The 13,079-nt window shown below is 43.1% G+C and overlaps 1 protein-coding gene across 1 annotated transcript in view; it reads left to right on the top strand.

Moving 5' to 3' along the window:
• Abca1 (ATP binding cassette subfamily A member 1) overlaps positions 1-13,079 on the top strand; it is a 126,129-nt gene that overhangs the window by 45,012 nt on the left and 68,038 nt on the right. The window contains exons 6-7 of the mRNA XM_021159924.2: positions 6,805-6,926; positions 8,926-9,102. Of these exons, the coding sequence (XP_021015583.1) occupies positions 6,805-6,926; positions 8,926-9,102 (299 nt within the window). The remainder of the gene's footprint in view (positions 1-6,804; positions 6,927-8,925; positions 9,103-13,079) is intronic.

Genomic DNA, 13,079 nt, shown 5'->3' with positions numbered 1-13,079 from the left:
TGACTACAGCTTTCTGGCTTCCCTGATGTTCACATTCTAACTGGGACCACACCTTCTCATGTAAACACTCCCACCTAACCAGCTCTGGATCTTCAGTGAGTGAGTGAGTGAGTGAGTGAGTGGTCTCTGTTTGTGTGTGTGTGTCTGTGTGTGTGTTGTGTGTACTCGTTTTAGAGGGCAGACATCAGTATTGAATTTAGGATCTCTCACTGAACAAGGAGCGCACTGATTTGTATACACCAACTGGCCAGCAAGCCTTGAGTCTTTGTCCATCTCCCCAGTACTGAGGGCATGGATGGTTCATGACTTTTGACCTTGATGTTGGGGGTGGATACTCAGTTCCTTGCGCTTACCCAGTAGGTGTTTTGTTGAGTGAGCCATCTTCCTAGCTCCAGTCTCTTGTTCATATTCTTAATCATTGCATTCTACATCAACTTATGAATGTTACTATTTCCATATTCTTTTAAAAACATTACGACACTTTATTTATTTTGTATGTGTATGAGGTGGGTGGGGTGTGAAGGGACAGGACAACTTGTGGAAGTCATCCCACGTGTGTCTCATGGACTGAGATTGGGGTGCCAGGCTTGGTGGCAGGTACTGTTCTTGCTACGCCTTCTTGTTGGCCCCAACTCCATTTGATGTCTAAGAAACTGAGGCTAAGAGAGAACAAAGAAAGGGGCCAAGTGAGGTTCATAGTCACACAGACAGGAAGTATTTGAGTTCAGCCTTTCTGATAAGAGTCTCTGGTGCTGGATCAATTGGACCTGTGTTCCTCTCAGATACACGGAAAAGAGTTTTTCAGAGAACTTTTTCCCCACCACACATTCCACAGATAATAAAAACCAGGTCCCCGTCAATTCATTTGGTTAGGGTTAACTGAGTGACTGTCTTTCCCATGAAGCGTTCTTTGTCTTACCTAGAATAACTTGTCTGTTACTGGTCATCTACTTGTGTCTAGTCTCACAGTTTCCAGAACATATGATCCTTTCATTGATTCTCTATAAAATTTTAGGTTTATTTATTTTTTCTTTTCCCTGTGTCTCCATATTCCTTTCTCCTCTCTCTCTTTCTTTTTTGCAGTACTGGGGATTGAACCTGGGGCTTCTACATGTTAGAAAAACACTCTACCCTTGACCTATATCCCCACCCACATATTTTGGTGAGATGAGTTGTTGAGTTGCTGCAGCTGGCTTTGTACTGTAATCCTCCTGCCTCAGAGCCCCAGATAGCTGGGATATAACAGGCCTGTGCTCCTAGGCCTAACTTTTATTCATTTTTTCATGAAGTTCTGAATAGGCACTTGAGTGAGCTTTGACCTTTCCTTCACCTTGTAGCAGGTGGAAAAATAAAAGCAAAATAGTTCTATCTCACCCAGACAAATCCATAATACATTCATAAATATATGTGCCCACACGTGCACACTCAGACACATCGTACGGGGTCACGAATTTGGCATCTCTGTTCTTGTCAAAGTCACTTCTATCTTACTATCTATTTTGAACACAGCAGCTCAGCTAATGAGAGAAGCTGTCCCTGAACATGGTCAGTTTAGAAGTTCTGTATGGAGCATGTAATGTGGCACCAGAATTCCCCTGGCTGGCATGTACATTTCTCATGTAAGGCTCATAATAGGTCCAGAAAGGTGGATGCTCTTGTCATTTCCTTTGGGTTTGTTTTCCTACTTATTTACTTTTTCTTTCTGGTACTGGGAATGGAACTCAGAACTTCATGCCTGCTGGGTAAGTGCTCAAACCACCGAGACACACCCACAGTCTTTCTCTCACTACGTTGCCTGGAACTCATACTGTGGACCAAGGAGACCTTGACTTTGTGATCCTCCTGTTTCAGCCTCCCAAATAGCTGGGATTACAAGTGTGGACCACTACGTCAAGCTCTGTGTCATCATCTCATTAACTCAGCTTCCCTCTGCTTTATTCCTGCTCTGCTTCCAGCTGTTGTTTACCTGATTCGGCTCTTCACTTGGGCCATGAAACCAAGTAGGCGGCTTAGGGATACCTTAGCCATCTTGACCCAGTCTGCTTCATATTCATGTCCTGATTGGTCTGTCCCCTTCCTACTGCCAGATGAATTTACCTCTTCAAAATTGGTCATTTCTCAAGCCATATCAGCTCATTTTACATTCATGCATATGTATCCATCTACCCATCATCCATCTGTGCATCAATCCATCCATCCATCCACGCACCCATCCATCTACCCATCCATCCATCTACCCATCCATCCATCTACCCATCCATCCATCCATCCATCCATCCATCCATCCATCCATCATTCATCCACCCACCCATCTAGCCATTCATCTGTCCATCCATCCATCCATCCATCCATCTATTCATCCATCTTTCCATCCATCCAGCTATCCATCCATCCATCCATCCATCCATCCATCCACGCACCCATCCATCTACCCATCCATCCATCTACCCATCCATCCATCCATCCATCCATCCATCCATCATTCATCCACCCACCCATCTAGCCATCCATCTGTCCATCCATCCATCCATCCATCCATCCATCTATCCATCCATCCATCCATCCATCATTCATCCACCCACCCATCTAGCCATCCATCTGTCCATCCATCCATCCATCCATCTATTCATCCATCTTTCCATCCATCCAGCTATCCATCCATCCATCCATCCATCCATCCATCCATCCATCCATCTATTCATCCATCTTTCCATCCATCCAGCTATCCATCCATCCATCCATCCATCCATCCATCCATCCATCCATCCATCCAGTGGCTTCACCCAAGATTACTAGTTGCATCAGACATCTGGCTTGGTTCATTCTTTGCACTCTCCTACACAGCTAGCTTCATACTGAAGACAGAGACCAGCAAGGACAAAGTCACTGTGGTTTGTCTTCATATCACTTCTTTTTTTCTCTTCCCCCTTTCCTCTCCTATACCTCAAATCTGTGGTTTTGTGGAATTTGTCCTATCTCTTTGCTCATGCACGTATGTTGAGAATTTATTGTGTATATAGCCCCATGAGTACAGGATTTCTGGGTGCCTTCCATCATGAGAGGGATTGTCTTCATCTCACTAAATACTAGGTGTGGTTGATTTGTAGTCTTTTCTGGAGCCTAATTTCATCTCATCTGATGTTCTTGCAGATGAATTTCATTCTCTTTTAACTGCTTCTGTCTTCCTCTGGATTTCTTATCCTTTCTTCTGCTTTCTGTACTTGGTTTGCTCCTTCATGATAACCAAGAAAATCCCTAGAGGGAAGATCTGTGTTCTTTTTTTTTTCCTGCACATTGCTATATAGTGCAGTAAGACTGCCATTTTAGTGACAATTAATATATTACCATTTAATAAGCATTTGTCCCTAGCCAGTTGCTCATTGCTCAAGTGTATGAATACGTCTCTTATCCCCAGGACTTTAAGGTATAGTTGCATCTTATAGCCACACAGCTAATTTATAGCAAGAAACAGTATTCTTTTTGCCTGCATGGTTTTGTTTTGAGGCTTGGACTTCCTGTGTAAGCATGGGTGTGGAACTTACTCCATAGCCCAGGCTGGCCTCTAATTTGCAGTCTACTACAGGTATGCACCACCACATCAAACTTGGTTGGATTTTTTTTTTCTTTTTTAATTCCCAAGACCCAATTCCTGTCTTTCAAAGTTCTGGTTCATTGAGCTGGGGGTGTGGCCTGAGCTTTGGGACTTTTTAAAATTCCCAAGTGGGCCTAAGCCTCCAAGGTTGAGAGCCATCATACCTCTCACCTTTGTCTTCCTGTGTGTGTATGAACTGCAGCTGTCAGTGGTGATAGGACAGCAGCAGATAATGTGTGCATACCCACGTGACCAGGCTGCAAGTTGCTTGTAGCCAAGGCTCTATGGCCTTCCTGCATCATCCCCACCCAGCATCTGCCAAGGGCTGTTGGCTGTTTAACCAGCTTCTTTGGTTTCTGTGTCTCATCCAGAGCATAGGCAGTTGCTGTTTGATCACATCCAGCTGTTTATCTGCAGCGTCTGTTGACATAATGGAAGCATCATATAAACATGCTAAGTACATTTGCTGGTCTCCAGAGTGTTGCTGGGTGACCTAGGTCCATTCAGAGTGCAGTCTGGGTCAAACCTCCCACACTTCTGCTGCCCTGAAGGAAGGAGCTGTTCTGAAGTTCCTACGTAGGATGCTGTGTACTGCTGTGGCTTTGCTTAGGAGGAATTTGTGTTCAACTGGCTGATCTGAGTGTTAGGTCATAGATTTATTCTGTTCTATCAAGGGTTCACAGAACTCTCTTTTGATCCTCATTTTATAGGTAAGGCCATGGAAGTTTAAGTAGGTCAAATAAACTTGGAAATACATGGATACAGAGCCCAGGATTTGGATTCCCAGTATGAGGTGTGTGTGTGTGTGTGTGTGTGATTTGTATTCCCAGTATGAGGTGTGTGTGTGTGTGTGTGTGTGTAGAGCATTGCTCATATTGAAAAAAGTGCTCTATTGAATGACCTATTCTCCACCTCTTCTCTTGAGATTTATGTACATACACAAACTTCAGTATGTGTGTTTGTGTGTGTGTATACATACACACATACATAACTTACTTATAAGCATGCCTGCCATTTCACCTCAAGCGTCAGCTGAAGCCTCTCTGCCTGTCTTCCTTCCTTCTCCTTACCCCCCACCATGGGGATGCTGGGATGTTCTAGATGTTGTCTTTGAAAAGACACTTGTGGTCAGGGTTCTTATTTACTCCTGGGCTATAGCCTAGGGATGGATGGTCTTGCCCTCCTTGGTCTCTTCCTGGACCCACTAATCTCAAAGATCCTTCTGAAGTCTTTCTGGTCACCTCATCTAGCATTCAGTCAGGTGTCATTGCTGGAGCAGTAATTCTGTACCAGGCTTTGTTCCAGGTATTTGGAGCACTAAGATAAAAGACATATTCTGTATTTTTATAAGTTAGAGTTGAATGCAGGCTATACTTAAGTAAAATAACATTTCATAATATATGGCTTCCAGATCTGCTATATTGGAAATGTGGAGGCTGCTTATTAAAATGGAGGTTTGTGAGTGGTCTACCTTAGAACCCCTGGCTGTAATCTGAAGGAATAGACACCCAGAAACTAGTTTTTGTGTGCCTCTTAAGTGAGTCTTAGGTGTTCTGTGGGCATGGCAACCAAAGAATTGAGTTCAGTGGTACCAGTGTATGATGGAAACACCAGGCAGTTGACAGATGGCTGAGTGCTGATTTTAAGGAGGGACATTGACAGGCCTCAGATCAGCTTTGGGATATTATGAGGAACCCTAGGATAAAACTACAGATGAGTTGAGGAGAATCACTGTTTTATCAGCTCTGTTCAAAATTACTGAAGTTTGCTCAATGCTGAAGATGCCTGGATCATTTGTATCTATTAAGAATCTGCTTGGAATGTTTGTCTCTACGAAGGGAGACCCCTTTAGATCCCAAGAGAAAATGTTTCATCAGTGCACACTGCAGTCTTTTTTTCAGATGGAGCCCCTCTTCCGGTAATTGATTTGAGTTTGTAAAGTTTGCCCTCTAGTGGTCAGCCATTTGGTCCCAGATGAGCTTGATTTTTGTTGTTGTTGGGTTTGTTTGTTTTTTTTTTTTTGGGGGGGGGTGTTGGTTTATTTTAATTTCAAAAAAGAATCCGGGTTAGTAGAAGTTTAAAGGGGTAAGGAAGAAGAAAGATGAAATAGTCAATAAAATAAGGCAGAGAAATGGTTGGTGTTTCAGGCAGGCACCTCTCAGCATCTGCTCAGAATCCTCTTGCTTTACAGATGATGGGGCCCAAGGCTCAGAAAGGTGCTAAAGAAATGAAATTCAAGTGGTATTGTCATACCTAGCCTCCAGCCAGAGACTGACAATCTGAATTCTTGGCCAGTACTGTTTTCTATTTCATGCCACTGGAGTGAAGCCTTTTCTCGATGTACTCGGAGAGCTTATTGTTTAATGGGACTCGGCATGAAAGCCTTTAGCGGTCACCGCACTTTGTAAAGCAAAGGGTGGGATTTCAAACAAACGTTTACATATTTTTCTCAGTGTTTGGAGGAACTGGACTTTATAGTCTAGTTCTGCATCCCAGGTTTTGTTCTGAAATCAAGAAGAGACCATGTCTATTTAAACACCTGGATACGCTCTCAGGACTCCCCTGTGATTCTTGGAAGTGTGGTCCCAGGCAGGCAACATCAGCACCACCTGGGAGCTTGTTAGACATGCAGCTGCTGCAGCCAGAGCTGGCAGAAGCAGATGCTCCGAGACTGCTGTCCAGCCGGCTAGCTGAGGCAACCCATCAAGCGATTCTGGTCCACAGAAATGTTAGAGAGCCATTGCCTGCTGATCTGGGAGATTAGCCCCTGTGGCTTGTGGAAATAAGGCACTCAGTATTTTCAGTTCTAGCTACGTGAGGCGGCACTGAGGAGTCAGGAGCAGCAGGGCTCATGTCACAAACCTCAGGTAGGATGGATGAGATCATTTAAAAGGGTTGGTTTTTCAATTGGCAACAAGGAAAGACCACGTGTGTAACAACACCCCTGTGCTGTTGGACTGTGGGAGCCCACACTGAGTGTGGCTCAACATGTCATCAGAAAGCAATCTTTTCATGTCTCTGCCAGTGAGACAGAGCTCCTGAAACTCACTTCTTGGTATATGTAAGCCAGAAGCCTGTGGTCACCCATCCGTTTAAAATGAAGCAATCAATATTCTATTCTCCACCTTCCCCATAGCGGTTGAGTCTTTTCTTTTCTTTCTTTTTTTTTTTTTTGAGTTATTAACTGTAAACAAAACACAATTTTCCAATAGATTTGAAGCTCCAGGATTTTCTGGTGGACAATGAAACATTCTCTGGATTCCTGCAGCACAATTTGTCCCTTCCAAGATCTACTGTGGACAGCCTGCTGCAGGCGAATGTTGGTCTCCAGAAGGTAAGCTCCTACCTTCAGCTAAATCAGTGGGGCCTCACTATTACCCTGTTGGGGTCCCTGGAAAAAAAGAAAGAAAAACCCTGGCCTTTGAAAAAGCTGTGAAGGAAATGGTCAGGCCTCAGAAGTTTAGTTTCATCTCAGAAGTATAGTTTCATCTCATTTGACTCGTGACTCTGGTTGTCATAGACAAATCCTACAGCAAGTGGGATGTGTCACCCAGCATCAGGGCCAGTATGCTGAAAGGAAGTTGATTTCTGTGTCTGTCCTTTGGCATTGTAATGACTCCCCCCCAATGGGGTTATATTTTCTGTTAAGGTGAATTAAGAAGCTTTTTTTAAAAAAATGTAGTTCTGAAATAAGAGCCAGAGACGTAGATTCTTAAACTGGAATCTATCACAAAAGATTAAATGAAGCACTTACTGCTTTTAGAGACAGGGAAGCAGCATAAAGAGACTTTTGATCAATTTTTAAGTGTATGAATATTAGTGTTTACATAGGCTTTGCATATTAGGGTCCTAGAGAACTTCTTTGCCATCATTTATTTTTGTACCACTCCTGGGCAGAGTGCATGGCTATATGTTGTTCCTCCGAAAGCTTTTTCTTAACTTTATTCTCTGGCAGAAAGGAGAATTGACCCCACATACAGCCTTTTGGCTCTATACTGGCTTGACTTTACAGTAAGCAGAAGTCGTGGGCGGGGCTGATGTTTGAAGAGAGCTTTGCTTCACATGGCTGAGAATTTTTTCAAGTCAGAAAAAAAAAAATGTGCTTACTGCATGCTCTTATGAAACTGGGAAAATATGTCTTGTGTTTACCAATTGTGTGGCTGGGAGGTGGGCCAGAGGCAGCAGACTTTCGAAATCATTTCGTTTAGCATAATTTCCATTGCCCCCTGCCAATTTCATATCTGTTGTATGCCATCGGTTTAAACTAAGAGGCATCCAGGGAAGGTCTTTGCATGGTAATTTGAGTTTCAGTGTCTTGGGGGTTTTTCACCACAGCATGGTGACAAGGACTTAAGGCAGGAGTGAGCATGGAGCGTACTTGAGTATCTGGCAGTCAGTGACAGTCGAGTGGACGACATGGTGGCGCAGATTCTCTTCACTGTTTACAAAACTGCATGGGTGTTGAGAGGCTTTGGGTTTGTCCCTTGCGATGCTCTACAGGGTTGTTCTGTGACCAGAATGGACTGCGTTCAGTTAAGCTGATAGAGGAGTTGGTAATATTGTAATAAGCTATCCACTCAACAAATACTGTTCTAGGGCTATAGACACAGGTACGAGCCTCATAAACCAAGGCAGCCCCATATTATTACAGAGGTCTCTCTCTGCTGGACAGTGAGACTCAGGTATGAAAAAGTGCTGCTATTGAAACCTAGGAAGGGTAGCTAGGTAGGTGTGTATGGCCAAAGAGAGCTTTCCTGGGATTTGTTATGAAGAGCAGGTGAGGATGACTTCGAAGGACTTTACAGTTGAGTTGATAGAGGCCCACTTTTCCATATTCTTCTTGGGGCAAGTAAAACAAAACACTCCCAATTCTGACATTCCTTAAACACAGCTTTATGCATTTGTCAAGTATCTAAACCTACAGATTCACGGTATAATTGTTTCCATGAGGCAGCCTAATTTCAGTGTCCAATGTCAATACATTCCGAAAGACTTAGTATAACCTTCCTCTCATAGTTCCAGGGGTTTAGACTCTGGGTTTCCATTATCTGAGTCATGTGTTCCAGTCGCGTTGAGAAAAACACTTGCCTTAAGGATTTCCCTGTGCTAGAGGGACAAGAGAGTGGGATGTATTGAGTCAGCATTCAGTGTTGGAACATGGCTGACTGTGTCCGATTCATCCCAAGGTTCTTTCCTTCATGGGGTGACTGCAGTGGTGCTTTGCTTCAGCTCTTCTGAGATGTCCTGAGGTTACACTCCCCCCAAAGTGTCTGGGAGCCAGCTTTCCATCCTGATAATTTTTTCACATCTTTGTTTACATCCAACCCTTCCAGGTATTTTTGCAAGGCTACCAGTTACATTTGGCCAATCTGTGTAACGGATCAAAATTAGAAGAAATTATTCAGCTTGGTGATGCGGAAGTTTCTGCCCTCTGTGGTCTACCGAGGAAGAAGCTCGATGCAGCTGAGAGAGTGCTGCACGACAACATGGACATCCTGAAGCCAATTGTGGTGAGTGCTGAAGGTTTGAGAATGTGAAATCTTTTCCTGAACTGCTCGTCTTGTTTTTGTAGAAACTTGGGGGCTGGCTGGAACTTGGTGATATAATTTAGCCCAGTCATACTCTGGGTGTTCTTTCAAATTTCAGTCCATTTCCCAAGGGTGACTTGGAGAAGAATGTTCTGGGTGTGGCTGAGTCCAGGCTCAAGGTCTCTGGTGCTGGTTTCAACTAGAAAAGACCCATCTTTCATGTTTTTTAAAAAAATATATTTCTGAGGAAGAGTCCATTTGAAGAAAGATCTCCCCACCCCCCGGCCAGGTTTAAGAAAATGTCTTGAAATGATTAGTGGGGAGATGGCTACTTATTAGTGTTTTTAAAACCAGAAGAAGAGGGAGATTGTGTTCGATAATAAAACATTGGGATTGGGTAAGACCACATAAAAATAATTAGCTCAAACAATGACAAAAATGTATTAGAAAGACATACAAAACAAACCATAACCGAGGAATGCAAGTGAGCCCTGGTGTATTGATTATCAGGGTTGGTTATAGATATTCTGCAATAGAGATCTGTGAGTTTTCTGAGATCTTTGTCAAAATAACTCCAGTAGCATCTGCAGTAGCCAGCACTCTGCTTTTCTGTGTACCAGGGAGAGCTGTTGTGTCAGTAGGTTCTCTGAAGACATGTGCTCTTCATTATACCAAGATGATGCTGGAATCATGTCAAACTCTGTGAAGCTGGCTTTCAGTAAGGGAACCATACATTCCTATGCGGTCCTAAGACGGTCAGTTTCCATCAGCATTCCAAGCCTAGATCATGTGGGTTTAGAAACATCTCAGAGTAGACTCTCTGAACTGACCCGGGAGAAGTTCTTGCACATGTTTCAACTCTGCAGCTCTTGTGGAAGAATAGGGGGTAGCCAAATGACAAGCTTCCTCAGGTGCTTCTGTGGAGTGCACGCATGCCAATTTTTGTGCCCAGCCTAATGTTTGCTTACTCCTAAAGTAATTAATTATGTTTCAGGTTTTTAAAGCTTCCAAGTGCTTGCTTTGGTGGCCTGTGAGTCCATTGGTTATTGCCTTTATCATAGTTTCAAGTGAGACGTATTTCTTTATTGAAGACGTTTGTAGTGCTCTGAGCAACAACACTACATAGTTAGAAAGTGTACTGCTGCCAATCTCTGTGCTTGATGTTTTGTGAGACACAAAGGGTCAAGGTCCTTACAAATGGCGTGAAAGGTGTGATATGAAATCGTGTTTGGGGACTGCTTTGCCTCACTATAAGATACAGAGGTAAACATTTAGCCTTCAAGTTTAGGAAATATGAGTTATTTAAGAAGAGACAGGAATTGATTCTGGTGCCCATTTATTTGGTTTCATTTCCGTTTACTCATTGAACACCTGTAGTGTTTACAGCCCAATAAATCCTTTCTCCCGAAGAGTATCTGAACTGCTTTCTTTTTCTTTTTTTCTTTTTCTTTTCTTTCTTTCTTTTTTTTTTTTTTTTTTTTTTGGCTTTTCGAGACAGGGTTTCTCTGTATAGCCCTGGCTGTCCTGGAACTCACCAGGCTGGCCNTTTTCGAGACAGGGTTTCTCTGTATAGCCCTGGCTGTCCTGGAACTCACCAGGCTGGCCTTGAACTCAGAAATGTGCCTGCCTCTGCCTCCCAAGTGCTGGGATTAAAGGCGTGCACCACCATGCCCAGCAGAGTACCACCATGGCCCTCATCATCTGTCTGTTAACAGCTCAGATTTCGACTTGAAAATCTTCCCCTTTGGGAGAGTTTCCAACACCAAGGAACTATACCTTCAAACCTATCAGCCATGTGACATCCTGTCCTGCTGTGGCCTTGTAGATTAGTAGGCTCATGAACAAGTGTCAAGTAAGATGGCTTCAGTGTGTGCCCTGCATGTCTCCTGGGTGTAGAGAGTGGAATTCTGCTTCTGCCCCTTTGCTTCTGCTGGGAACCGTCGCTCATAAAGTCAGAACATGGGGGCTCTTGAAGACAATAGTGAGTGTGATCAGGATTGTGCTATGTGAAAATGTTTTGGAAGCTGCCTCTGGGATGGAATGTCTTCCAAATATTCTGTGATGTTACTTACTGAATTAAGCAGTGCTTTAATTGGAATACTGGGACTGATGCTTGGTTTATAATAAGCACACTTTTTCTCTTGCTACTCTGATGAAATTTTAATTTGTCACAGTCAGTGTGTGTGTGTGTGTGTGACTTGTGCTGCATCGTGCCGATGGACAGTTAATTGTGCCAAGAACTTTGAGGACAACAGCCAGATGTATGACCCAATTATCATGGGAGAAGGCTGTTCTGTTAATGTGCCATTTCTGTACCAAAGGGGGCTCATCATAAGAGACATGTTTTGAAATATTTTCCCCTTGTATGGTTGTTATTTTAGGTGTGGGTATTTCCCCATTTTTCAGCCAAAAATATTGTGACTTTCTCCTGGTTCTCCTCTAGGTGTTTAGGGTAATAGCGTCTGGATAACATGGGGCAGTGTGGCAGAGTTAGAAGACCATGATTTGAGGTCAATAAGATGTGGGTTCAAACATTGGCTCAGCTTTTTATAGATGTCATTGACTTAGGAAAACAAAATCTTTGATTCTACAAGCCTCCATTCCCTTTTACTTTATATGGAGCTAATATAGTTCATCATTTATTATTATTTATTTTTAATATCTCTATGTAGATATATCAAGAGGCCAGTGCATACTAGATGCTCAACAAATAGAAGCTGATGGTTTAATTAACATAAATAACACAAATTGCATGTTAAAAACAGTTGCTGGTAAGGCAGATGTTTCATTTTGTAGTTCAGTGTTAAGAATCAGAAGCAGAATAAACAAAGCAATCCTGGAGAATATATTCAGTGCATAATATTTTTTTTTTTTTTGTCTAGATCTGGCCATAAGCCCCAAACAAAACTCACCAACTATACACCAACCTCCAGACTAAGTCACTTGCTGAACAGTGCTGTACGTCAGAATTGTTCTAGGAACCCTACTTAGTTGAGGTTCTCAAAAAGGTGTTTTTCCAGTTAGTACAAGGGTAGATTGATTGATGGAACCCTGTCTGTCTCTAGGATAAATATAACAGAGGTCATGGACATGCTGGTAATCCTGAATATTCACTATGTATTGTTAAGATAATAGCCCTTACAGGGGGCTTTGGGTCACCTGGCAACAACTTGGCTTATGTGGCTGCTCAACAGGGTAGATTTGGCTGTCCAAGTGGACAAGGTGGAGCAGGTAATCTTTCCTTCCTTCCCCTTCTCTGAACTATTCTTTGAGTCCTTTCTGCATCTTTCCCAGAGAGAGGACAAGACGGACGTCTATGTGGGGATGTCTGTCTGCCTCCCCACTGTAGACTCCACTTCCTTTTGCACCGTAGGAAAACGCCATGATAAGGAGCAGAAGCGTTAGTTGGGCAGAGCTAGTTGTTGGCTTTTGTTATCAGGGGTTCTTGGTGTTGCATTGTTTTTTGGTTTTTGTTTTGTTTTGTTTTTGTTTTTTTGTTTGTTTGTTTGTTTGTTTGTTTTTTTGCTTCTGCACAGGAGTTTAACATGAGATGCAATTATTAGTTACCCAGAGTCCTGAAGCTTAGGAGTCTGGATACCTTGGGAGGCGTGCATCTTGGCTGAAGTTAAGGTGTTTGAACGTTTGGGTTTGTTTGTTTGTTTGTGACTCTGAAGACAGATATATTGAGTTCCTCTGGGATTTTGGCTGAGTTCAGTTCCTTCCATTTGTAGGCCTGAAGTCCCTGTCCTGGCTTCAGGCAGGGCCTGCGTCTTTGCTTTTAGAAGCGATGTTGCGTCTCTCATCCTTTTTACACACATCTCTGTTGAGCGCCTGGACTGGTTTAAATCTCTGACTTTTGCCACTGACAGCAGGTGTACTGGCTATTTTTGTGTCAACTTGACACAGCTGGAGTTATCACAGAGAAAGGAGCTTCAGTTGAGGAAATGCCTCCATGAGAT

This window comes from Mus caroli, chromosome 4 (genome assembly GCF_900094665.2).
Source record: "Mus caroli chromosome 4, CAROLI_EIJ_v1.1, whole genome shotgun sequence".
NCBI lineage: Eukaryota > Metazoa > Chordata > Mammalia > Rodentia > Muridae > Mus > Mus caroli.
This window is presented reverse-complemented; position numbering and strand designations above follow the sequence as displayed.